The sequence below is a fragment of the Zosterops lateralis genome, assembly GCF_965231275.1.
Source record: "Zosterops lateralis genome assembly, chromosome: 8".
In the NCBI taxonomy this organism is placed as follows: Eukaryota; Metazoa; Chordata; class Aves; order Passeriformes; family Zosteropidae; genus Zosterops; species Zosterops lateralis.
The window spans coordinates 20,433,254-20,458,747 of NC_139768.1; the positions used below are offsets into that span (position 1 = coordinate 20,433,254).

A 25,494-nucleotide genomic window follows, 5' to 3' on the forward strand; every position below is an offset into this window, starting at 1 on the left:
GAGGAACCAGCACAGGTTGCTCAGAGAGGCTGTGGATGCTCCAGCCCTGGGGAAGTGTTCAAAGCAAGGCTGGCTGGAGCTCTGAGCAACCTGGTCTAGAGAAAGGTGTTCCTGTATATGGCAGGGGGGGTGGAATGAGATGATTATCAAAGTCCCTTCCAACCCAGGCCATTCTATGATTCTGTTTAAGACCACCAGGAGCTTCCTGGACTGCCACCCTCTCCCTATCCAGCTTATGGGGAAAGGCATAAGAGGGTTTGGGGGGTTACTGGGGCCAGGCTTTAGCATCTTTGACCAGGGCAAAGCCATTTATGTCCAGACCTTAGAACAGCAGTGACACCAAGATCCCAGGTCATTTGCTAGCAGTGAGCATCACTGTGTAGGACAGGTACAAAGTACTACTGACATCTGATAGGGAACAGGGTGGGGCAGGGGGAAGGGATGAGGAGCTTGTGCTTGTTGAAACGAAGGGCAGGACAGGGACCTGCAGGTTTGCCCACATGCTGCAGCCTGATCTCGCGAGGCAAACCAGGGCAGCAGCATCACTGCCCAGCTCTCCACTGCACAGCACACCACACTTCAACTTCTGAGCCCCTGCAGGCTCTCCTGCCACATACCTGCTGCTCCACATCTCTCCCTGCTCCTCCTTCTGGCTCACCCCACAAGGAACCACCTCCAACACGAGGTTGTCAAAAGCACAGAGATTCTCATGATGCTTCCTTCCTCCTCACACAAAACACACTTTGTAGCTCACCAGGAGGTTTGTGTGGAAGGGATGTGGTGGGCTCTGCAGAGGGGACCGGTGGCTGAGCAATCACAGGATGCAAAGGCACCACACACCTCAGTGGTGAGGGATCACTGGAACCCTCTGTCCCATCTCTGCTGGCTTCACAGGCTCCTATCTCCACTTACAGCTGTGACAGTGCTCAGTAGAACACAGAGCCTGCTGGTGCAACAGCTGATCGCAGCAGCCACAGCCAGCGACCAGAGCTGCCCCATTTGGACAATGCTTTTGTGCCTTTTTTTTTTTTTTTTTTTGACCCAAAGCGCTGATCTCTCATTTCCTTCTGAGTGACCTAGATTTTGGTGGGTGGTGGGTGTATTTGCATCTTAGAGCAGCAGGTTACCAATGAAAAGCAGAGGTGGGAGTGCACTTATCATTCCTACCAGCCAAATCTCTGAACTGAGGGTGAGTTTATGGAGCTCCCGGATAACACAAGCTGGGTATCCCAGCACATGGACCCATGGCTGTATTCCAGCTAATCCTGCATATGCCTTTTTGTGCCATGGCTCTTAACAATTTATCCACTTTCCCAGCAGCAGGGAGGAAATGGCAGCAGGGCGGAAAAGAAATCTCCTTTATCTTACATTGCAGGCATGGAGATGAGGCTGCAGCACCCTGGGCTGCTCCAGCTGCAGCAGGGCTTCACAGGGCATCACAGCCCTCCCCTCAGCCAAATGACCCAGAGCCTTTCAGCAAAACACAGGGCAGAGCCAGAGGGGCCTCTCCTCTGCACTGAACCCACCTTCCACCCTGGCCACGATGAGCCTGAGCCTTTTCCCACTGAGCTGGGCACCATCTTCCTGTTCACTGGCACAGATCTTCAAAGCCCAGCTTTGGAGAGGACCTAGCTTCTCCCCAGTGAAGCTCAGATTCAACAGCCAAGGGTTTAGATCCAAATCTTTCACCCTTAATTCTCACTTCTTTGTTTGCCTCGACTCTTGCCACCCAGCTCTGCCCATGCCACACACTCTGCTGCAGCCAAGGCTGATGAGCAGAGATCTGCTTTTGCAGTGGGGTGATATAATCTATCTCATATGGGCTTAAATGGATTATAAAGTGATGACAAGACAGCTCTGCTATCAGATCAGAGGAAGGCAATCTCTCAGTGAAGGGTGTTCAACCAAAGGATGCAGGAATACATCATAAAAAGTGAGTGTGGGAGCTCAGCATGCAGCAGCCTCCTACCAGAGGGGTGGGGAGCCCACACAGGACAGGCAGGGATGGCACTGCTCCAGGACATGGCTGGGTGCTGTCCCAGGCAGTGGGTGTGTGCAAGGGAATCCACACACTTTCCCCTCATACCAAGAGTGGCTTTCAAATCAAGTTTACAGATAGTTAAACTGCCACAAGAGACAGAGCTGAATAAAGAGCCAATTATAAAAATGGTTATCACTCCTAACAGACCAGCAGAGCCATGGATTTTGAGCCCCAAGGGGACAATTAGAGCACCAGGACACGAATGCAAGCTACCACAGCTTCACCACTCAGTCCTGAATAGAAACTTGTGTTTGACTGCAGTCTGTCTGCCAGAAAACCATCAAGACAAAGAGAACCCACAGTGGTTTCTGACATTTTACACTGATGCTATATTGACCCAAGTATATTACTAACTTCTACAGGAAAGTTAAAAATTGGAGTAATCCAGTAGTCTTTACTTTCCAGCTAGCATTAGGTCTGTAATATCAACTGTGATGAGCAGCAGAAAACTAATTTGTCCCAAAAGCTGTATGAAATATCTGTGCTTTCATTTACTGATTCTTAAAAACCTCACGTCCTCCATCTCCCACATCAACCCCCTTCCACATGAACCCCCTTAGCTGGGATATACCATTTACAGAGATGTCATAGGGCTCAGCCTCTTCGTAATATCCCTCTGGGGATTCAATCTTGGGGACTGGAGGTTGTTTTGTTTCGAGAATCTGCAGAATAAACACATAAAAGAAACATGATTTAAAGTAAAAAACCAGATCCTTCAAAACAACAAGGCATCTTTTTTCCTTTTTTTTTTAGCACTCAAGTGCATCCCAGTGGATGAAATCTTTTAGATGTGGTACAGTTAGCTCAAATATAAATTGAAATTACTGTATAATTGCATCATAAATGTTACTTTCTTTCATGTTGCTGAAAGCCCTGGGAAGATCAACTCATAGCAGCAATTGCAACCCATCAGCCTTACCATGAACTGAGATCTCTGCCTGCTGCACTGACCCCCCCTAAGATGCCCATTGTAACTAGGGATGGTCCTCTGTGCTATGGATTATCTTATCAGGGAACCAGAAGGGAGGACAATTGGTGCAACCCTGGCTTTACAATGAAAACAAAACCTGAGCAGTCTCTGGTCATGTCTCCAAGTCCCTGACGGACCGAAACTAACAGCTAAAAATCTCTGCTTCAGGAACTATATTGGGAATCTTTATTGTGCTCTTAACAAAAAATGAAGGAAGTGGATAAACAACACCAATGGAAAATAAGCCTTTGAAAAGAGTCCAAGCGCTGGAAAAATCCCTGTGGTGCCTGCCAAACCCCTCCCTAAACATAAGCAAGGGCTGTCAGGAAAAACATGCCTTGATCCTTTGGAAATATCAATACATGAGGAAAAAATGAAATTAAGAAACAAACTTTTTACTTTTGAGGTGATTCATGCAGATGTTGGACATGAGACAGCAGAGCAGCAGCATGAATAGATCAGTAGGATGAGCACAGAGCTTATATTCTTCCCAAACACCTGGCATCCCATCTCCCACCCTGACCTGACAGTAGCATTCCCTTGTTCTCCAGTGAGGTGTCCCTGCTCCTCACTGAGATCAAACCACCCCCAGCCATGTAACAACAGGATGCTCTGTCTTGCAATGCTTCAGCTGACCTGACTGAGGCTGTGCTAACCCCGACAGGATGCCCAGGAGGAGAGGCACAAAAGCAGGTCTCTCTGCAGGGACAGCAACGCTGAAGGTCACAAATCGTGCATTGTGCCAGCCCAGGATTGCTCCCTGGGGAAGAGGGGCCAGTTGTGCATCAGCACTGCAGAGCAGCCTAAGGCAAGATCAGTCCATTTGCAGGCCATGTCAGCAAACGCAGGTGCAAAGCTGCCCATCCCGCCCTGGATGTTTCCACTAGCAGCTACTGCTGCCCAGAAGCAGAAAGGAAGCTTTGAAGGAAAAGATTTTCTGGCCAACAGCTGCCCACAAAGGGAAGCTGTTGGGCCTGTGGGAGCGAGGAACCCTGACCACACCAAAGTCACATGGCTGTTCCCACTTGGGCGAGCTGCCCGTGGCTCTGCCAACCTCCCAAACTTTTCCAGAGTTGAAACTCCTTCTCACGTGGGTCTGCCAGATCCTGTGAGCAGACTGAACTTTTCTTCCAGAGGCACATAGAGGACTGCTGGAAAACAGTTGCCCTCCAAACACTTAAAAGGTTTAGGAACTTCTTGTCCTAATGTGTCACATTAAAGAAACCAAAACAAACTCAGTCACTCCAGGGCTTTACTTAATCCCTTCCCTGGCTAGGAAATGTGTCTGTAATTGCCATCTGTGGTGGCCTCCTGTGTGTAGCCAGCTCACTGTGCTGTGACCATAAACAAATTGCCTACACAAAGAAATGTTGTGGGGTTTTTTTGACACCATCCCACAACTGTCAGGGAAGGGGCTGCTCTGCTTTGTTTCCTACAGACAATGAAAGCCAACAGGGTGCACCTTGGCTGCCCCAGAAAGTATTTGTTTTGTCTCCCCTTTCCTAACTTAAGTCAAAGGCTATATATTGTGTTATTTAATCATGCTGGCCCTCACAGAACATTTGCCTGTTGCATTATGGCACAATGGGCATGCAAATATAACCATCTTGGCCATCTGCATTCATACCACAGGACTTTCCCTGTGGATGGCTGTGGGAAGAGGCAGAGCTGCCAGGGCTGCAGCAGAGGAGAGGTCACCAATGTCTGAGCCATGGCCTGCAGAACTCATTGTTTAAAGGTTGTTTTGGGACAAATCCAAAGGAATCAGTGGGATCCAGGTGGGCCACTCCTGTTGGGTTGCCCAGTTGACTGCTGGTGTCTGTGGGTGCTGGGGACAATCTGCTGTGCAGAACTTTATCACCATATTTCTTCTGTGCCTCAAAGGCAAGTGTAGAGCAACACCACAGGATGCCTGAGTGTCACCAAACCACAGAAAATTCTGCAGAGCTAAAATAGATCTAATCTGAATGCCTCTCCTAACCTCCCAGTTTCTGTGCAAGGAGTTGTGCTCCACCCTCCACTGCCCAGGTGGCTGTGGCTCCTGCCTGCACTGGGAGCTGCAAATGCAGACAGGGAAGATCCATTTCCCCCTAACAGCAATTTCCATTCATTAAAACTCACCCCAGCCCGGCTCCTTGAAGGACAGTCAGATATCTTTGCTGCCAAAGCTCACTGACACTCAGATGGCTCAGATGTGAGGAGGTACTTGACTGCTGCATCCAAGGGAGGTTAACTCCAGTGGTAAGCAGCTGGGAGAGGGTAATTCCCAGCACAAGTCTGGGAGAAGACAGGTGCCCTTCCAGCTAAAATCTAAGACTATTTTTTTTCTAATTCTCTCATTTAACTTCCTGATTGCCCATCAAAGAGTTGGGCTGCACCAAGGTCAAGAGAAATGCCTTCAGGACACCCAGCTGCCGCTTCCCCAGTGGGGCCTTCATTCCACCTCCAGCCCACTGTGAAATACAGAGCTGAACAGAGATTCCTGCTCTGGCCACTGCTCCCAGGCACTCCAGCTCCAGCCATCTGTGTGGGCAGAGCTGTCTGGGGCTGCATCCAAGGGTTTGTCAGCTGTATCCCATCCTACCCCTCGTTTTCCCAGCTCCTCCAGCTAACTCCAGCTGAGCCACACAGATCCCTGGGCAAAAGTCCTGGGGCCTCACCCTGCATCCTCCTTCCTGGGAAAAGAACAGATCCTCCTTCATGGTTGATGGATGCACCAGCCCATCCTCCTCCACCTCCCCATGCATACTCCCTGCCCTCCTTTCCTTTCACATCCTGAAGTCCCAGCTAACAGCAATTCCCACATTGCATCAACTACTGAACAGCAACATTCAGGGTCTTGAGGATGACCTGTGTCTGGGACAGCTGGGCTGGCTTGCTGGCAGAGACAACATCCCACTGAGAGCTGATGGTGTTTAACTTAGAGCTGCCCTACAGAAAAAATCTACAGAGCCAGCAACTCCTCCTCACAGACCTGTGGGCTACAAAACCAGAATAACACCAGCACACAGTGCACAGACACCACCAGGTGCTCCAGCTGTGAGCGAACTTCTGGTAATGGCAGAACTGAGAAAGGCTCTGGCAGCAAGGGAGGTCCTGGTACTACTCAGGGACCTCCCCACCACCCTGCAGCTGAAGGATTCCTGGCTTTTCTAAGATCATGTCAGCAGCCCAGCCACAGCTGATTTACAACTCAGGAGAGATTTCCAAAGCAACAGCTGAGAGTCATCACAACCTCTGTTTCTTTGAAAACCTCACTTCTCCTTCCTTGAGCCTGGAGTGCCATGCAATGAGTGTGGGTCTCCTGGCAGGGAGCACAGCCCAATTTGCACACTCATGGAGAGCTCCCACAGCTGCCTGCTCCACCTTGGGAAGCACAGGGGTTCCTGGCTGTCAGTATGTCAACCACATAGTGACTCACAGTCTTTGTAAACATGAAACATACAGCTGGAAATCCCTAGTTCAATGTTTTGTTATTATTTTTAAAATAAAGCTCACCAGGACTCTTTGCCTCACTAATATACATAGGCACAGGTCTTTCCACCCAGCCACGCTGGACAAGATGTGACAAAAGTGAAGCCTCAAGGGGTTCAGAGCCCCAGGCTGAGGCAGTGAAAAGCAAAGGGTGTGAAAAGCTTACCTTTGGAGGGGGGAGGTCTGGCAGGCCCTTCTGAGGAGGTGACAAATGCAGCCCTGAGTCTCCATTGGTCAGGGAGTTCTTCCTATCCAGCTCTGCAAGGCAGAAAGAATTACACAGATGACATGTGGCATCTCCCAGCAGAGCACTTGCTACCCTGGGCTGTGCTGGAGCAGCAAGATGCTATTTCAGTGGGCAGCAGAGTGACAATTACAGGCAGGGCTGCAGGGCCACCATGTCATTTCAGGCCATAGCCAGGAACGTGGCATTGGGAGACCCAGCAAAAGAGCTGACCTCTGGTTTTAGGGCGTATTTTTCCTTCTGGAGGGAAAATTGTGAAGGCCAGATCCACTGCTGAGACTTTAAAGGGTCTTGAGAAGCAGCATGGGCAGACACTACAGAGTGTCTGGAAACCCATGGCACTTTAGTCCTTGCTGGCTCTGATCCCTGCTGCTGCAAGCAGACAGACCAGTGACTGTTCCTCTGCCACCCTTCCCAAAAATGGATCTAGCACCAGCCTGCTCCCAGGGGAAACTGCAAAGTGGCTGCTTAGCTGAGTGCACAGTGGCTCATCACAGCCAGCCATGACCAGCAGTGTAATCATTGCTCAAGGGAGGGTTGCACCCAAAGCAGCCCAGGACAAACACATGTACAGGCATATGGCAGCAGAACTCCTCCAGGTGATCTGTGTCTGCCTCTGCAAAGTCAGATCTTCCAAGCAGCTGAAAGCATAGTGATTTAGTATCTGGAGAGTACATTTAAGGCTCATAAAACTTATGTTCAGTCCCCCTCTTCTCCTACCACAGAACTCCTGGGTGGCCTCAACGAGTGCCCAAATCCCATGACCTCTGAGATAGCGCAGTGATGGATGTACCCCTTCCTTCTCCAGTATCACAAATCACAGACTTAAAATCCTTACTGGAGTGGGAGGGAAGGAATATTTTTTCCTAAACAAGGATTAACATTTTGCAGGTGTCCTCTGATAAAGATGCCTCTCTAAAACCTGCAGCTTGGAGAGGATTTAGAAGAAGGAAGGAAAAAGAAAAACCATCCAAAATCCTGCTGAAATTCACATCTGTACTATAACTTATCTGTGCTCTCTGTTCCTTGTAAAAGTGAATGTCACCTGGCATTTGGGCTAAGAGGATTGCAGTGGCCACACCAGGAGCCCTTCACATCAGTCCCACCTCCCAGACTCCTGCCCCTTTGTGCTGACTTCCAGAAAGAGATGACATTTGGCTCACTGAAGAGCCCTGTTGACTTGCAGGGTAGAGACTTGCTGCATCTCTCAGGTAAATGTGATCCAGTAAATTACAGTGCCTTCATCACCCAGTGCAGGGAGTTCAATTACAGGCCACAGGAAGGCATCTCAAAAGCGGTGTCTGTTCCACTTAAATCCTTACCACTGGAATTGCAAGTAGATAAAAGGAGCAGGGAAATACATTTTTGTGCAGAAATCACATATTTTAAAGTTTGGAGGGGTGACTTTCTGATAGACTTTGGAAAGCATTTCACCCTGTGCTGCTGGAGCATGCTTGAGCACAGTGTTGTGGGGAAGAATCTCTGCAAGGGCAGGAGAGGTCCTGTCAGTTCAGCCACAAAAGTGTGTTCCCCAATCCCATTACAAGCACAGAATTGCAGCAGATAAAAGGGACAGAGGGAGTTGCACAATCAATACCACACCAGTGGGCACTTGGGCCCCTCCATCCGCTAAACCTGAACCTGCAGACACCTCTCCATCCAGTCACAGGGGCAGGATCAGGGCTCTACACCCAGTTGCAGCTGTGGCTAAGATCCCACATGTCTCACTGACTTCAGCATTTCCAAAGAACTCAGAAGTTTGACTTGGAATAGGGAAGTTGTTGAAAACAGAAAGAGAGAAGTGCCAGGTCCTGCAGGGAGTGACTGAGTGGGCAAGGTCCTGGCCTTGATAGGGAGAAGTCTGAAATAAAAGAACCACTTCTAAAAATAAATTGTCTGAAATTTTCCCTGTGTTTGAGCATGGTGGATGCTTTGCTTTATCCACCCAAATGAGAACTTATATAAAGAGATGTTTCTGTTGCTGCTCAGCTGCTGGGAGCTACTGGGAGCCTGTGTGATCCTATTATAGAGCATTACAGCATCACCCAGAGGGCCCTGTCTGGAGGTCACACTGGGGCTGCATGTGTAATCTGGGAGGATATCCTGTCTTCAGAGGCATTTGAAGTTAGCCCAAGTCTGGCTGCAGGTAGTTTAAAGAAGAAATCAAACCAAATAAAAAAAAACCCACTACAAAGAAATAAAACAAAAACAAACAACTCTAGAAGTGAAACAATCCCAACTCTTGCAGGACCAGCACATCAGCAGCAGGCTGCACTGATGAGTCCTTGTTTTATCCCTTTGCATTGGAAACTCTGGGGTAGGACCAGCCCCTGACTAGGTGAGCATATATAAAAATGTGTGTCACTAATACTCTCACTCCACGCAATTATCAGAAACCTCTTTCATGGTGAACTTCAAAGAGGAAGAACATTTTTAGACAATTATGTTCTTTGCCATGTTACAAATTCAAAACCTGGGAAAGCTAAATTGGAAAGGAATATTTTATCTAGGTTTAATTTCTTGTTTTTACTCTGCAGAACTCTCGCATCCCTGGGAGATGAAGGTGCTGTGCCTGTGCAGATGGTGAGCCTCACAAGGCTGTGACAACACAGACCCTCTGGGCCAGGGCAGGGCAACACAGCAAACAAGAAATACATTTCAAGGTCTCAAAGATGCAAAAAGTGACTTGTTTTGTGGCCAAAGAAAGCATGAAGGCTTCTTTGAATATTTCAGGCACTGGAGCTTCAAGCCTTAGAAGGCAACATTTTTATCCCAAAATAAAGACCTCCAAAGTGCTACTTCCAGGAATAACTTTGCAGTGTTGGCAAGGACCACTATTTCCAAGGGAATGTTATGAAAATGGCCCTTCTGCACCAGCAGCTGCTTCAGCCCTCAGAGCTGCCAGAGCAAGGCTCTAACCTTGTGTGCCTTCATCATCCCATGAGACACGATGAAACCATTAATCTTCAGCTCCTTACCTTTGTCTTGTTTCTCTTGGTCACCCTGCTGTTTATGGACTGTCACTTTGTTCATATAAATATATTCCTCATCACCACCTGCAAACAAAGGGAAAAGTGAACTCTTTACCCACATGCTGCTAAGTTTTTCCACAAAGGCAGATGTAAAAAGTGTCTCTGCTGAGCACATTTGGAGAGAGCACGTTGGTTGAGGCAACGTGCAGGAAAAACCCCAAGCAATAATAAAAAGCAGAAAAATTAAGTGCTTTATGGTCAGGAAATTCCATAAGTTAAAATTTCTACTTAAACATTAACTTGGCCAAAGAGTACATCCTGTGTATCTTACAAAGTGGATTAAATAAACTTAAGGTTTAATAAGGAAAACAGAAAGGATCAGGAATCTTGGGAATCCTTTGCTTGTAAAGCTGGACACATAACTATAGTAATTTTACATAAACAATTAGAGGTCACTGCAAAAATAAACTCAGTTTCATTTTCTCCTTCTAATTTTCATGTCTCCTCTTCCCACCAGCCACCAGGAAAATGTTGCTTCAAGACCCTGTAGCCATGCCCATGACAGCCCACCACCCCATCCTTCCTCATCTGTACCACTGGACTTGGTGTAGACTTTCAGAAGGTCAGAGAGGAAGCTCTTCTTCACCACAGCAGTGCTGCTCAAATTCTCCTTGTCCAGTATCCTCAGAAAATCTTCGAGTTCTGTGAGCAGCTGCTCGAGAGCTACAACAGAAACAGAGACAACTGTTGGCAAAGCAGCTGGGTGGTGTGTCAGAAGAGGACATCTGTTAATTCCATGCTTTCCAAAATCCTTTGCTTTTTCTGCCCAGGAATAGCTCATATTTAATTTTCCAGCTTGAACCCTGCCTCTAGCTTTGGAAAAAAAATGGGTCTCAAACTAAAAAATCTCCAACTTCCCTTAGTCTGTTCACACATCAGTGCAATCCTATATAAATACCTTTTCTCTTCCATTAGGACTTCTTGCTCAAGCAAAGACAACCTGAAGAGATTTTGGGCATTAGGGCTGAGATTACACAAAGGCAGCTTGCAAGGTCTTGACACATGCACGTCGAGTCCTGGCAAGTATCATTCAAACCTCATTTGGCTTGGGACCTACCAAAAATCCTGTTTTTTGATTCCTCTTTCTAAGCCTCCTCCTTATTTGTGAGAGATGAGGCCCTGGCAATTCAGTCTAGTGGGAGCTGTCCTTGCCCATGGTAAGGGAGTTGCAACTAGATGATCTCTAAGGTCTCCTCCAGCACAAACCACTCAACAATTTTATGTTTCATTCTACCATTAATCCTCTGTCTGTATTGATTTGAAAATGCTTATGTGTGTATTCTAAAAAGAAAAGAAAAAAAAAAAAATCCCCACCTCCTCACATACATAAAGCACAATTCAGTACCTTCTCAAGACCACAGAGACCACTGTATCTGTAAGTGAAACTGAAGCCACCAGACTCAGCAGCATCTGTCAGTGCCTCAGGAAGCCCTGCAGTACCCAAGACATCCCTGCAGCCCAAAACAAGCAGCTCAGACACGCCACTCCCCAGCACCAGCCAGGCTAATGGGTTTGTTTTCCTCCCGAGGAGGTGCTGCACACCCTGCCACCAACAAATCACTGCTCTGACAGGGCCCACGCTGAAGCAACAGACTCTTAATTGCTTGCTTTTGTTCACACCAGAGTTTATCGTGGGCTAATTAGCAGCAGGGGCGGGAGGAGGAAATAACAGAGTATTATGTGGAGAGAGGAAGCGCCGGGCGAGAATGAGAGCGTGTGGGAAAAACGTGCCAAAGGCAGCTGGGGCTGCTGCTCCCCTCTGGAGGCTCCCCTGCCACCCCTCTCCATCGCTCCCTGCTGCTGGGATCTGCAGAGGAGACGGGCAGTGAAGCTTGGGCTTGCCAGCAGCAAGCCAGGCAGTGACTCCTCAGCACTCCACCAGGGAACTCAGGGATAACTTGAGTGGGGCAATGCTCCTTTCCCTTTACTTACAGCATTCCCACACTGGGTGATCTCATGGAACCCCTGCGAGTAGCAGTTCACACCTATTAACTAGGAAAGTGTTAACTTTTGGGTTTTGGATTCATAACACAAAGCATCTGAGCAGTTCTACTTAAAGAGCTGCGACATTTAAGGTCACAAAGACTGCTCTTTTAAAAGCAGGGGAAAGCCATCACCTTCCTACTCACCCATCTTCAGCCAGCACACAACCTTCCTGGGGTAAATACGTGTTAGAAGATTGATAAATAAATTACACTGTAAAGGTTTATGTTGCTAGCCATTAATTGAAAAAACTTGCTACTGCTCTCAAACTGAATTAATCTCCACCAGACTGACTGTAAAACTGCCTAATGACTCCAGATCGATCAATAACAGCTCCAGAGGAACCAACCAACTTGTAGTTATTCACACTTCATTCTATACCCTCTACACCAAATTGATTCTCTTCTGGTCTGATTTAGGACCAGTAGGGAATGGAAAACACCTGCATCATTCTGTGTTAACTCAAATGTCTTTACTAGCTTCTGTTTTGCCCACAGAAAACAAGAATCACTTCAAGAAACAGCAAGGTTTTTTTCCATAAGCTGTGAGGAACAGGTAGCATTTGCTGATAATAATATTGGATGCCAAAAAGCAATGAATGGTGTCAAACCTACTCACAACTGGCTTCTCTAAAGCTTCAGGGACCCCGCTTCTTCCAAGTTTAATGAAACCCCACAGGGTACATCACAGCCTTGCCATACTCATCTGCTTCAGTGGCCCACTTCAGAAAATTCAAATTGAAGTCAGGTCCTGCTGGTCAGGCCTGCACAGGACATTCATGTCTCAGGGATGATATCAGAAAAAACAGCACCAAGGACACCTAAGCTTAATCTGAAGCTTCAGAAGGAGGTCAGCTCCCAACAGCTGCTCATGTGGATGTCACGACAGTGGGTTTGCAGGGAAGGGGGCACAATTCCCATTCCCTCCTCCACCCCCAGACTGCAGAAAATGACTTTATTCTTCTCCCAGGCATCCACAGCTAGCACACACACAGGGCTGAGCGCTTATGAATAGCACAGCCCATACAGTAGGTTACATTTTCCAGCCCACCAAAGCTGAACTCAGGCTTCCAGAGACTCAAAGCAGCTCATTTAGGATGTGATCCTGGGGCCACAGAGGTCAGTGGAAAGACTCTGTCAGACCTCAATGGATTCAGACTTCAGGGACTCAAGAGAGATTAATTTTGCTCTTCTTCTACAAGAAGCAGTATATAAACCCTCTGCTCCTATGCAAGTATCTCTCTAAACTCAGCTGGACATTCCCAATCCAGACCTGATACCTGCAAAAATAACCTCCACTGACCATTTATTCTCTCCTATCAGAGGGAGAGCAAACTGACACTTACCAGAGACTGATGAATGTGAGAAGTAAAATAAATCAATAATATGAGGGTCTGTAAGATCCTCTGTGCAAGCCACTATCCCAGCAGGTCCCAGCAGGTCTATAGGACTAAAAACAATTGAGAGCCCTTGTACATTAAACCATCTCAGGATTCTGAGTGCTGGAAGGCACTGCTTGATCTCAGCTAAAGACCTATCATGCTGTGCTGGTGATGTATGGAACAGGCTCATGGTGAAACCAGGCTGGTGGCTTTTCAAAGCAGCCTGAAACAAATGGTTTTCTCTCCAAGCTATACAGTTTTTCTCTCCTTATCTTAGCAGTTTAGAAATGAGAGCACATAAAGAGATGATTCCTGCTCTGCAGAGCAATAGTTACAGATGCAAGGAATGTATTTGCAAAATTGTATGGCTGCGAGCAGCAGGATGAGAGATCAGAAGTAGACAGAAGCCTAAGTCACAAGGCAGAGAAATTCTCAGATGCTTTTCTGAAACTTTTTTCCACTGCAATATTGCTCCTCCCAACTCTCATAGCACTTCTTTGTGACTCAAGTAATATTTCTGGCACCACCTCAAACAAAGAGCTTCACAGATCTTACAAAAATCCAGCCCCCTTCGCAGAAAATAGGGATTACCTCTAAGATGCAGATTGTCAGAAAAATTAAGAGACTTGGTCAAGGTCACTGTGAATACCCGCACTGAATCCAGTCCCCTCAAGCACCAGGAAATGACCTACTCCAGTTCCCTACAAAGTATGGCCACAGACCTGGGTACCATTAGAAATCACAGCACAGCTCCTGTCATGTTCTTCTCCATGGCAACGGACATCAATAACTGGATAAAACCTGCAGGAATCTCTCAACACATGATGGAGAGAGGTATAGGAGCATCACAGTCAATGGGAAACATGAGTGATTTGCATCTGCAGTGAGTGGATGATCATCCCTGAAAGGATGGTACTTTGAAAGACATAGAAATATCACACCTTTACTGATGTAATGAGGACTTTCAGGGTGGAGGTTACAGTCAGAATTACCGGCTTCTTCTTCTTGCATGCACTTAACTGGATGATGAGATATATTCTCCTTTCTTTTACTCCAAGACAATGCAGCCCATTTTACAGGAACTCCTGGGCTGCCCCTGACTGTCACAGGCTCTCTCAGTTTGAAGGCTGCAACTTTGGTCGCAGCAATAAGCAAAGAGATGCTTTAAACACAACTGATCTGTTCCAACAGCAATTCAGTGGCAGCAGGACAGCACTGAAAAGGGCTTCTTTTGGCAGGAGTCTGTGCCTTTCTTTGCAGACTGAAAGTCTCTTGCATTGCAGCAGTGTCTATCCTAGCTCATGTGAAGCTAGAGCCAAAAATGAAACAGCTTGCAAAGCCTTCATTGAGGAAGCACATTCCTCACAAAAGAGCCGCCAATTTTGCCTGACACCAAGGTCACTGAAAGGTAAATGACCACTAAACTAGATTATAAAAGCCATTCCTACCAATAACCACTGATCTCTGTCATAGTGCTACAATAACAACCTACGTCTACATCTAATTACTTCATGTCTTGGCCTTGTGAGGAAATGGGAAGACAGGCTCTGAATGAACTTTCATTCAAGTGTTTCAGTAACCAATGGGCAGGATTGTATTAGACCATTTAATCTAAATTCAATTACTTATTTCAAGGTAGAGGGGCCCCAGCTACCGGACAAAGAACTGTAATGAGATATGTACTAAAAGACAAACTCTTTCCTCTGCTGAGATGAGAGGTGAAAGATAAGGAGTATCATTTGCTCACAGGAAACTAAGGCATTGGGAGATTAAGTGATTTGTCCAAGGATATGGGCATATTCTTCAGCAGATCAGGAATATAAACTAGCTTTCCCACATCCCAGCCTGGAGATTTTGTTTCATCCATGGATCCCGAAGTGCTGAGAGATATTCCACCCTCCTGCCCAAAGCAGAGTCTGGGTTTGGTACTTTTGGCTTCACCCTTCCTTCCTAGAAGGAGCTGGACTAACTTCTGACAAACAACTCCATTCAGGCACCAAGTAAATACCTGCAGTCTGTGCCATGCCAAGCTTCCTGCTTCAAAAATCTTGGAAACTCCAGAGACAGTAGAACTGTGAATCATGAAAGAGCCAGCCCCCAGGAGCAGAGGGGTCTGAGGAGGATCTGCCCATGCTCAGCCACCCCAGACTGCCTCCACCATGCACTACATCCCATGGGAGCCTTTCAGCCCCCATTTTCCACTGACCAGCCCTGGCTGGCAGCACTGGGATTCCCCAGGGACTGCTTTGGCAGAAGGCAGTTCCTTTCTAGCCCTGCTTTCTTTTTTTTCATGAATAGGGCAGCTGAGGAGCGTGCAGAGAGGACAGGCAGGCACAGAGGCAGCATTCAGGCTGCTGAATAGCAAGTGCTGTCAGAAGAGCAGGAGGACCCAGCCCAGGCCTCCTTGGCTGATTTGGAGTCTTACAGTAACAGTTGGGCTTTGCAAGAGGGAAAAGTCACCCACGGTTATGGCCAGAGAAGGCCATTCTCCCCAGCTGTGAGGAAAGGCAGATGTGTGGATGGTGACAGCTGTAACAGCTGGATGACCCCTATACCAGGCCACCTTCCAAAACAGCAAAGCAGATCCTTCTTCAGACAAACCAACCCTCCTCACCCTGCTGGCTGCAGGGCTCTGCAGAGGAGCAGTGAAGAAAAGGGAACAGCAATGCTTTGGCTCCTCTGCAGGGGATGCAGCTCCTCTGCCCTGCTCCAGATGCTGCTGGCTTTGGCAATGCAATGCAGGGAAGGACAGGTGGTAGATGGTTCATCCAAATACACTGAGAAGCAGCAACATCTCTGCTGAATCCCAGAAAGCTGCTCCTCTGAAAAGCATCCCCATCACACTGAAACCCCACCAGCACTCACCCAGGTTGATGAGCAGAATAAACCAGGTGAGTGCAGACTAAGGCACAGACTGAGTGAAACCAGGTTTCCCACATTGGTTTTGACCATCAGAAACAATTATTTACTTTCCACATTTGCACCTGTAATAATGACTGGCCAGCCTTCCATCTTCTTCCTTTTCATGGGAAGAGAATAAAAAGTCCAGCCCACTGTTGTCCATTTGAAAAGTTTTTTTACGCACAGAAAAATAATTAGCAATATATAAATAATTGTAGAAAAAAGAAATCTCCCCACAGTAAAATGAGAACTGCTGTGCTTATCAAAGGAAAACCCACAAAAAACCCCTCTAAGCTTCTGGCAAACAATGAACTTCCTCATTGGAGAATCACTGCTAGATTAAACAAAACAAAAGGCAAAATTCATAATCCTGAGACAAGCTAAAATCCTTCAAAATAAGAAAACTGTCAAACCGAAGAACTCCTGTCAGAGTCTTCCTAATAAGCCAGACGAGTGTCAGACAGTCATGACCACTGTCACAAAGCTGTCTGATTTTTAGACACAATGAGTTCTCACAGGGAAGAAAGAAAGAAAAAAAACCCACCCAGACTGTTCTATTAATGTACCTAAAATCCAGCACCGCCTGGATTCACACTCTGGTTGGGAGCACTAGGCTGGTCTTTGTTGCAAAGTATGATTCATGGAAGGACAGAGGCAAACAATGTGTTTGTCTGGCTGTGGGCTGTGAACTGAGCAGATGAACCCAAGCAGCTCTGCGTGGGCTGCTCTGGAAGTTCGAACAAGACTCATATTGAGAAGGGGCAGCTCTAACCCAGGAACTCTGAACTTTAACAAAACGGCAGCAGAAAATGCACACAAAGCTTTTTTCAGTTAGCTGAGCAAACAACAGACTCCTCTTCCCTCCACTGGAAGGTGGGAAACAGCATCCAAGAAAAATTAAGGGGAAAAAAAAAGACGGAAGAGAGAAGAGAAGCAAAACATGAAAAGTATCCTGTCACAAGGAGATTTTACTGAGCACTCTTGCATTTTAGTGCCATATTGCTCTATTATATCATAGAAAAGTTGAGGTTGGAAGGGACCTTAAAGATCATCTGGTATGCAATGGAGGGTGTATGTTTGGCACTTCACAGTGATGTGCTTCTTTGCAAAGGGTCTCAGCCTTTCCATGACAGAGCAACTGGTGAGTCACTGGAGGTCCCCCACTGCCAAACAAATTTGTTGGATGACATCCAGGAGATGCTGGCACCTCTTCCTTTGGAGCAGGCCATCTTAGCAGACTGCCCATCAAACTCACAAGATCCCCACAGCTGCACCAGGCTACAAACTGCAGGTCTCTGCTCAGGTGCTCAGTGATACCCACAGCCTCAGCAGATGGCAACACATCTCAGAAGACCATGGAAAACAGTGCTGGGGACCTGGGGTGGATCAGAGAAGTGCCACATTTTCACTGTGCAGGGCACCAGGTCACATACAGGTTGTATAACACAGTAACTCCTGCTGGGACAGAACCCAGCTAGGAAAACAGAAAGGAAGCAACTAAAGAAACATCAGTGCAGTAGTCAAGAGGGTAAGTAATGATCAATTCAAATTAAGATGTCAGCTAAAAAAAGTTGGACCAAGTCAGGCAGGGCAGGACATTAAAGACAACACTGTTTTTAAGGTAAACATCCCCAAGAGCAGGACCTGATGGGCTCCTTTCCCAGTGGGGAGAAAAACAATCCCAACAGTTTTTACAAAGCAGAAGTCACGTTTGCTGCCAAGCCCCAGAGCTGAATCCTAGAGTGGCACGACAGACACCATTTCCTGTGAAGCTGTCACCACTGATTCCCTTCTGTCCCCACAGTCTTTTCTGTGGCTTTTCCCCCTTACTCCTTAGTTTCCAGCTAAGATTGGTGGTTGGTTGGTTGGTTGGGTTTTTTTCTGCCTTGTGGAGGGTTGCTCTCCTCTCCATCACTCTACAGGGCTGACTTCACTGGAGAGGTTGGTGACCATCTGACCTGCAATTTAAAGCACATCTGCTGTTTGCTGCCTAACACAATGCACAGCTGTACCCAGGAAGGGGCTATCAAGAGGTGTCTGATCAGATGGAACAGCTGCCTTCAGGAAAAAGAAACACACAAAGCACTCAACCAAATGCCACAAACTCACAGGACTCTACTGGAACCATGTGCAAGAAGGCATCCCACACCTGCCTGTTCGGCACAGCCTCGCTCACCTCTGCTTTAATGCAGTCTTTGCTCCATGAATGGGGAAATGTGCTCCCTGGGTCTCACCTCAGGTCTTTGCCAAGGCTCCTGGAGCACGGTTTTAATCAAAATGCAGTGGCAGACTTTGCCTCATCACTCTCCATGGCTGAATCCAGAGGAAAGCACATTTCCACCCCTGTCCACATTACACAGCAGCAGCAGAAGAGAGGCACACAACAGTCCCTAATGCCTGCTGAGCCCACAGCCACAGGACCCCCTCTTTCCCATGGGAAAAAGGAGGCCTGGGATGCCTCATTCCCAAAACAGAGAGTGAGAAAATGCAAGGGAGATGAACTGTCACAACAATGGTGAACGGCAGCCCTGGAACAACACCCACAGTTTGTGCCACTTCAATACAAAGAAAGAAGGTTCACTGCCAAATATATTTTGAGATAGATTTCTTTCTTGCAGGCAAGACACAAATTAAAGGAAGCTGCCAGATACACATAGGGTTGTGCTGTTTTTTCTGAGAGGACAAGCACACACACACACATATGCACACACCCTCCTAAGGCCTCATATCAAAGCATTTTCCCACCATTCTCTGTTGATTTAATGGCATCATTTCTCCAACAAACAATAGGAACACAGCAGAAGGGGAAAGCAATTATGTTTGAGAAAGCAAAAGCAAGAACTTTGGGGTCAGAGAGAAAGACACACAGCCTTGGAGTCCCCAGTCTTTCCTTGCTGTTTCCTCTGCAGAAAGGGCTTTTCAAGCCACACTGCCCACAAGAGCCAGGGCTAGGCCTCTGTGCCTACAGCTGAAAGCTGAATGACCACACCAGCTATTGCACTAGTGCAGGGGCAGAACAGGTTTTTTAAATATCCTGAGTGTATCAGGGTAGGCTGGCAGAACCTACAGCAACATCATTATTGATTGCTAGATTTCTTCCTTAATAATCTTGCTCAATGCCTTTTCCAGACACTGCATGCAGTCCTCACCCATCCTCCTCAAGGTAATCTGGAAGCCTAAACACCAAGAGGGAAGATGATGAAGCTGAGTCACTGAGCAGCGTTGATGCAGCAATGTGCAAACCAGAGATATTTTCTCTGGAAGTCTGAATCATCAGCAGAGAAAAGTGCTAAAATCCCCAATACCAATGTTGCCCCCAGAAAAAATCCACCCCCCCACAATTCCCCCATCTATAGACATCACTAAGGACCGGAGTTCACACTCCTTCCTTACAAGGTTCAAAGCAAACCAGTGTTCACTACACTTCAGTTTAGGGTTAAGAGGTAAAGAAAGACAAGCTTTAGTAATACTACAAAGAGGTCAAATTACAAACCCTGTCCTGCCATGAGTCACCACTGCTCAGTAAGTACCTCCCAACAGGGATCCAACATCTGCCACTAAAGGAGGCCACAGCTCCCACCCACCACTCTCCCACATGTGAGGGCAAGGCACACCTGCCAGGTGACCTGAGGACATTGCTCACTCTTGTATTTAAAAGATGCCACCTTTACTCCTCTCCCACACCTCCAAAATGATATTTCACTAAGGGTGGTAGAGCAGTGTCCCAGGAACAGGCAGCTCCCCTGTTTGCTATGGATTACCAAGGGCACCACATGAGTTGTTTCAAGACATGTGTGCCCTGTTAGGAAACAACAGTCTTGTGCTAATGCTGAAGTGATGCCCAGAGAAAGAGAGGTTCTGCCCTGCTACATATCCCAAATATCACTTTCATCACTCAGCAGGTTTTCAAATGGGATTCAAGTCTTTGGTGCCATTTGTCATCTGTGTTACTAATTCCTGCTGCCAAGAAACTCCCAAATACATTTTCTCCATGGAACTTCTTTGTCCAGTACTCATAAAAACAAGTACTGGTGGCCTTGGGAAAAAGTAGTGTCACTCATGGAGAGGATGGTCAAAAGAGAACCTCTTCCAGGACACCCAATTTATGCAACAGCTGCACACACAATAATCTTCCAGCACAGGCCCATCCACATGACAGAAATATGTCCTTCTAAAACAAAGGTGGCATTACTTGGAGCTGCACACCACAAGTGGCAGGAGGAGACATGTGAGCTGCCACTTGTCTCCCTGCAGACCCAGGCCCCACATGGTGTGACCTGACTCATGGACCAGAGAAGCCATAGACATTTACCTACTGAGATGAACAACTTCTGCAGTGACCAAATGGAGGGCTCCTGGTTTGACTCATGGTGACAGCCCTGCCCCACCACTCATGGATGCTTTACTGCACAGAGAACTTCTAATAAGGTAAAGTAGAGGTAAGCACCTAAAATTCTGCCAAGACTGAGCAATAAACCTTGATTTACGATCTGCACCCTGAACTTGAGCTCATCTCTGAGCAGCAGCAAGTCAGGCTCACAGATATACCCTGGAGGAAGAGGAGGTTCAGGACAAGATCACCTTATGGCACCTCTGCCACCCTCCCCAGCAGAGCCTGGCAGGAGCCCAGGGGGGCTGATGCAGTGGAAAAGCAGGATAAAGACCTGCATTTCTTTTTTTTTTTTTTTTTTTTAATGTGAATTGGAAAACTTCTCCCGTTCTATCCTGACTGTGAGGCATGGGAAATGAATGACAGCTCTTAAACCAGCAAAACAACCATTTACGGGATAAAAAAGATTTTCTTCCTTTGTCATGCACTTTGTTTACATGAATGAGAGCCAGTTATCCAGACCGGGAACAATACTCAGAGTTAAACCTCTGAAACCCATTACATAAATATGCCAAAGGTATCACTAATCCTATCACAGATTTAAAAGTTAGATCATTATTTTCATTTGCCATCATTCAGCAGAAAATTTGTGACAAGAAACTGCTGATGAATGCGTTCAAGTCTTTCCAGCAAATTCAGCTTCCTTGGAGCTTTTCTAAATGCACTTTTGACTCTTTCATCCCCCTCTTAACACACTTTGGAGGCATCCCTGCAGCTTGGCTATAACCTACCCAGGCTGGCATTTCTCTTTTCTCAGCATTACATGCTAATAAACACTTATGTCCTCATCCTTGGTACCCGAGGCTCCTTTGTGGAGCAGTGGTTTGAGAGCAGCAGCTTTTGCCTGGCTCCCTGTGGTTGGGGCAGGCCACTCCAAACCACACTGCTGTGCTTTCCATACAGAAAATGAATGGAATATAGTTCAGTGTTGGCACTAGTGAATTAATAACCTTTAATGAGAGCAATAACTTGAAGGAACTCTCTGTTTACTCAGTGCTAAGTGCAGCCTGGCCAGTCCACCACTCTGCCTGCAGAGCTGGAAGCAATTCAGGACACGAGGAGCATCCTGCATGCAGGAACTGCCCTCAAGACAGTCTTCTAGTACTCAAAGGCAAAAAGAGATGCATATCCTCACTAATACCAGCTGGTAAGGCACAGCCAGCCCAGCAGCCTTCCTGCTTTGCAGAGAATACTGCTGGCCACTCAACTTGAGGGCCCTGAGAAAAAGAGGAGCAGTACATCTTGGACATGGCTCAAGAGAGATCACAGGCTGCCATTGCAAACCTTTACTCAACCTTCTGTCTTTCCTTCCACCAATTCTGAGCTTAAGCCCCAGCCCCAAAAGCAAAGCCACAGACCCTTTCAATCTTCTTGGGTTAAGAAAAACATAAGGATGGTTTCTATTGTGGTTTGTTGCAATTTCCTTTGCTTTATTGCTGTCTGTTTGCCCAGTCTTTCTAGGAAAAAAGCAGGCAGGTGAAGGAAAGACAAATGACTGGGAAAACACTCCCTATTTCTAGGACTAGGCATATTTTGTTGCAGAAGACAGTGAAAACAATAAAAAGTGTAGGTGTTTATAAGATAAAGTACCAAATACTACTGATTTAATTAATCTGTTTCAGGAAAAGAGTCAACAAATAGAGCAAGCAGGAGGAGGCTAGATCCCTGGGGCATTACTTCCAAGGTGGTGGATCCTTAACTGAAGGGGATTTCAATTCATCTTCTCTGGAGGCTGCTTCACCTACTTATGTTGCTATAGAGGGTAAAAAGGACCAGCTCTCCCACCCAGAGAGTCCCACCTCAAACAGCAATGAGATGTAACTATCACGAGCCTCCTTCAGTTCCACTGAAAAGATTCTATATGTTGTGGGGCCTTGTCCTTCATCACTTACCTTTGGTTACAAAGAAAAACAGACAATCTTCTGTTTCTCCCAAAAAAAAGGCTTCTTTCAGGCACTCACCGTAAAACAGCAATTTCTCTCACACTGACACCAGGAGGAGTTTGCTACGACCTCATACTCACCTGTGTGAAAAACTACCCAAAGGGGTAGAGTGCTTGGCCTGGCAGGCAGGTGGAAAGGGCAGGGAGCAGTGATTAGCTCCAACTCAGCCTTCAGCAGGGACATCTGTCACAGCCACCTGGCTAAGCTGCTAAGCAGGTCATACACTGCACAAACTGCAGGGAAAAAACACAGGCACAGGAACTGCCAAGCTCTCAAGGGCTGTTCAGGCCATCTAACTCCTTCATCGTGGCATTTAAGAAATGTACACTCTAAATTTCCTCTCCATTTTGAGTAACATCTGTCTGAAATTTCCATGTGGGACATGCCAACTTATGTTTCCACAAATTCACCCCCCGAGGGGCAAGGAAAGTGCAGGAAACTGTTTCAGAGATGCAGAAAACAAACTGGACCTATAGGACCCTCTCAGCAACAAAATAATACATTGCATTTTCCCTACCCATGATTATCCATCCTTATCCAGAGTTCTTTGGAGGCAGTGCTCCAGCACATGTCACCCACATCCTCTGTGGGCCTGGCTCAGAGTAGCACATCACAGGGACATTTGAGGCTGAGTGTTGGTATATTGTTGTATATATTGTGTATGTTGTATATGTTGTATGTATTGTGTTGGTATAAAATAGCAGAAGTTAAATCCCTGGCACAGGCCAAGAGCCCTCACTGAGGACCAGGGAGCCCATCCCTGGCTAGTTGCAGGCAGATGTAATGGGGGATAGAAGGAGTGGAAGGAAAGATCAGGCAAGAAAATTTCCTTTGACAGCTCTATCGCTCAATGCCACATGATCCACCTTGCCGTGGGCTGGCTGGTGTGCTCACACAATGAAGCACCATGCAGAGACCTTGTTCAGGTGCTGGGAACAGCACCTCAGCACAGCACAGTGCTCAGGAGCTCTTCTCTGCTGCTGTGAGTATCTCTGTAAAGAGTGGTTTCCCCAGGGAAAAGGACAACCTCGGCTTAATGCCCTGGGAAACCCCATTCTAAGTACAGTAAGAGACTTACTCACATGGCCCCTCAGCTCAAGTATGCAAATCATTGCTAGAAAGTTCCTAGTTCTCTGTGTTACCATTGGTTGATTTTTTGGTGCAGAAATTTTAAGATTCCTAATCATTCTCCCCTGTTGGACCTTTCCCTCAGACCCCGCCTTAACTCCACCCCACACCAGGATCTATAAATACCCAGTCTGACCCTGGACCCCACCTTTTGCCACTTGTTACTGCCTTTTTCTAGTTCATTCCAAATATAGTGCAATGCCTTCTTATTTGTTATTTTTGCATTATTAAAATTCTGTTTCTGGACAATTGGATCAAGGCTGCCTCTCTCTATCAAGTCTCCATCAGGGCAGAGTCCTGAGGAAACTCAAAGCAGTCCGATTGTTCTGGCTTGGACTTCCAAAAGTTTCAGATCTTCATCAAACTGCACACTCAGCTTGGGCAACACTTCGTAAGTTTGTCCTGCAAACCTGAAAAAGGCTACTCTGCGTTAAATATTCCAGAGATTTTGCAAAAGTCCACTTTCTTCATTTGCCCCACATCACAGGCAGCCTTTTAGGCCAAAGCACATCATGACTCCAGTGATGGGGCTGATAATCTAAGCCTTGACAAAAATAAACACTCAGCACTCACTCATGCTCAGACTGGTGTCACCAAGATGTATTTTTCCCTTAATACACCTCTCTGCATCCAGACCTCTGCTTGCCACCTCGGCCATCACACTTTGCACGTTTTCTGCCCCATATGAGGAGCCTGCAGGAGCTCTCCTGGCTGACACAAGGCACACTACCTGTCTCATGAGTCAGCAGGCAGCAACAGGAAAGTGGTTCTTTGTACTTGAAAAAGAATTAAGTGATTTTGAAGCAGTGGAATGTTTTGCACTAGTTAGCTGACCGACAGCATGAGCGCTTCAGAAGAGGCTGCATTATGAGAAGTAAACTTCAAAAGGAGAAGTGACAAGGCCAGAGTGTTTGTGGTGCCTGAGGAAGTAATTAGAATTTAAAAGGGACACAGATTGGACAAGTACACTGGGCTAAGAAAGATGAACTGCTGCCAAAAAAGTTTCTTTAGCTTTCCCAGCTCTCTCTAGCCCACATTAGAAATGCAGTTTCATGAATATATCTCTGTCTCAAAACATTTTTACAGAAAACTCTTGCAGTTGTTGAAAACATGAGAAAGATGCTACCATCAAAAGCTAGATCCCTCCTGCTCCCATTTCTCTTTTCAGTTTATTAATACCTGTCTTGCTTTCATCATTCCCAAAGTGGAGAGGGTTTCTGCAAACCCCTCAGAGATAAGACAGTTCTTAGACAAGGGGTTTTGTATACAGCACAGTTTATCTTCCTTCATCGCAGGGTTGGACTTTTTTTTTTTTTTTTTTTTTTAAGCAAAGGCTTCAAAGGCTTGCAGGCTCAGTGAGCACTGATGTCTGCTCTGCTGGTGAGTGAGTGACCTGCTAGGTCAAGAGCACTGCTCCAAATGGAGAAGTGTGATGTTAGTCAAGAGATCAAACTGCACACAGAACTCAGTACTTTCCAGTCACTGAGGTTCATTGCTAAATTTCTGCTGCTTTGAGATCTTTGCTATGGAGGCTTTGAACTGGTGATTCAAACAAATGTGAGGCTGCAACAGCAGAGCCACAGCAGAAATGTCTGTTCTAGTTCTCCCCAAAAAGCTGAAGCAGCTCACAACAAACTCAGCATTTAGCCCCTTCCACCAGGAGGTCTCAACAATTCCAGGAAAGCAAAGGCCAAAGCTAGAGGTCTGCAATAAAATCCTAGGGCAGAAGAAGTGCAGCTTTGGAGTGAAGCCAAAGTTGGTGCTCCACCCAGGGCCATTTCTTCCCAACATCTGTTCTCTACCTAAAAACATTAATGCCCATTTTCTTGCACTTTTTTCCTACAGTAGAGACTCAACTGTTCATATTCAAACAGTGACAGAGACAACAAAAATGAGTCAACAGCTCCCCAAAGCCAGACAGTGCTCTGTTGTCTCACCAGGTGCAGGTGAGATGTGGTGAGTCAGGTTGGAGGAATGAGCTCCAGCAGCAGCACCTGGCACAGCCAG

At 46.8% G+C, this 25,494-nt stretch overlaps 1 protein-coding gene across 2 annotated transcripts in view; it reads right to left on the bottom strand.

Annotated features, from left to right (window-relative positions):
• The window catches only part of AFAP1L2 (actin filament associated protein 1 like 2), a 66,718-nt gene that overhangs the window by 15,156 nt on the left and 26,068 nt on the right, over positions 1–25,494 (bottom strand). For both annotated transcript variants that reach the window (XM_083866970.1, XM_083866969.1), the window contains exons 2-5: positions 10,296–10,424; positions 9,708–9,785; positions 6,652–6,743; positions 2,613–2,703 (exon numbers count right to left, since the gene is read on the bottom strand). In XM_083866970.1, coding sequence (XP_083723096.1) covers positions 2,613–2,703; positions 6,652–6,743; positions 9,708–9,785; positions 10,296–10,424 — 390 coding nt within the window. The remainder of the gene's footprint in view (positions 1–2,612; positions 2,704–6,651; positions 6,744–9,707; positions 9,786–10,295; positions 10,425–25,494) is intronic.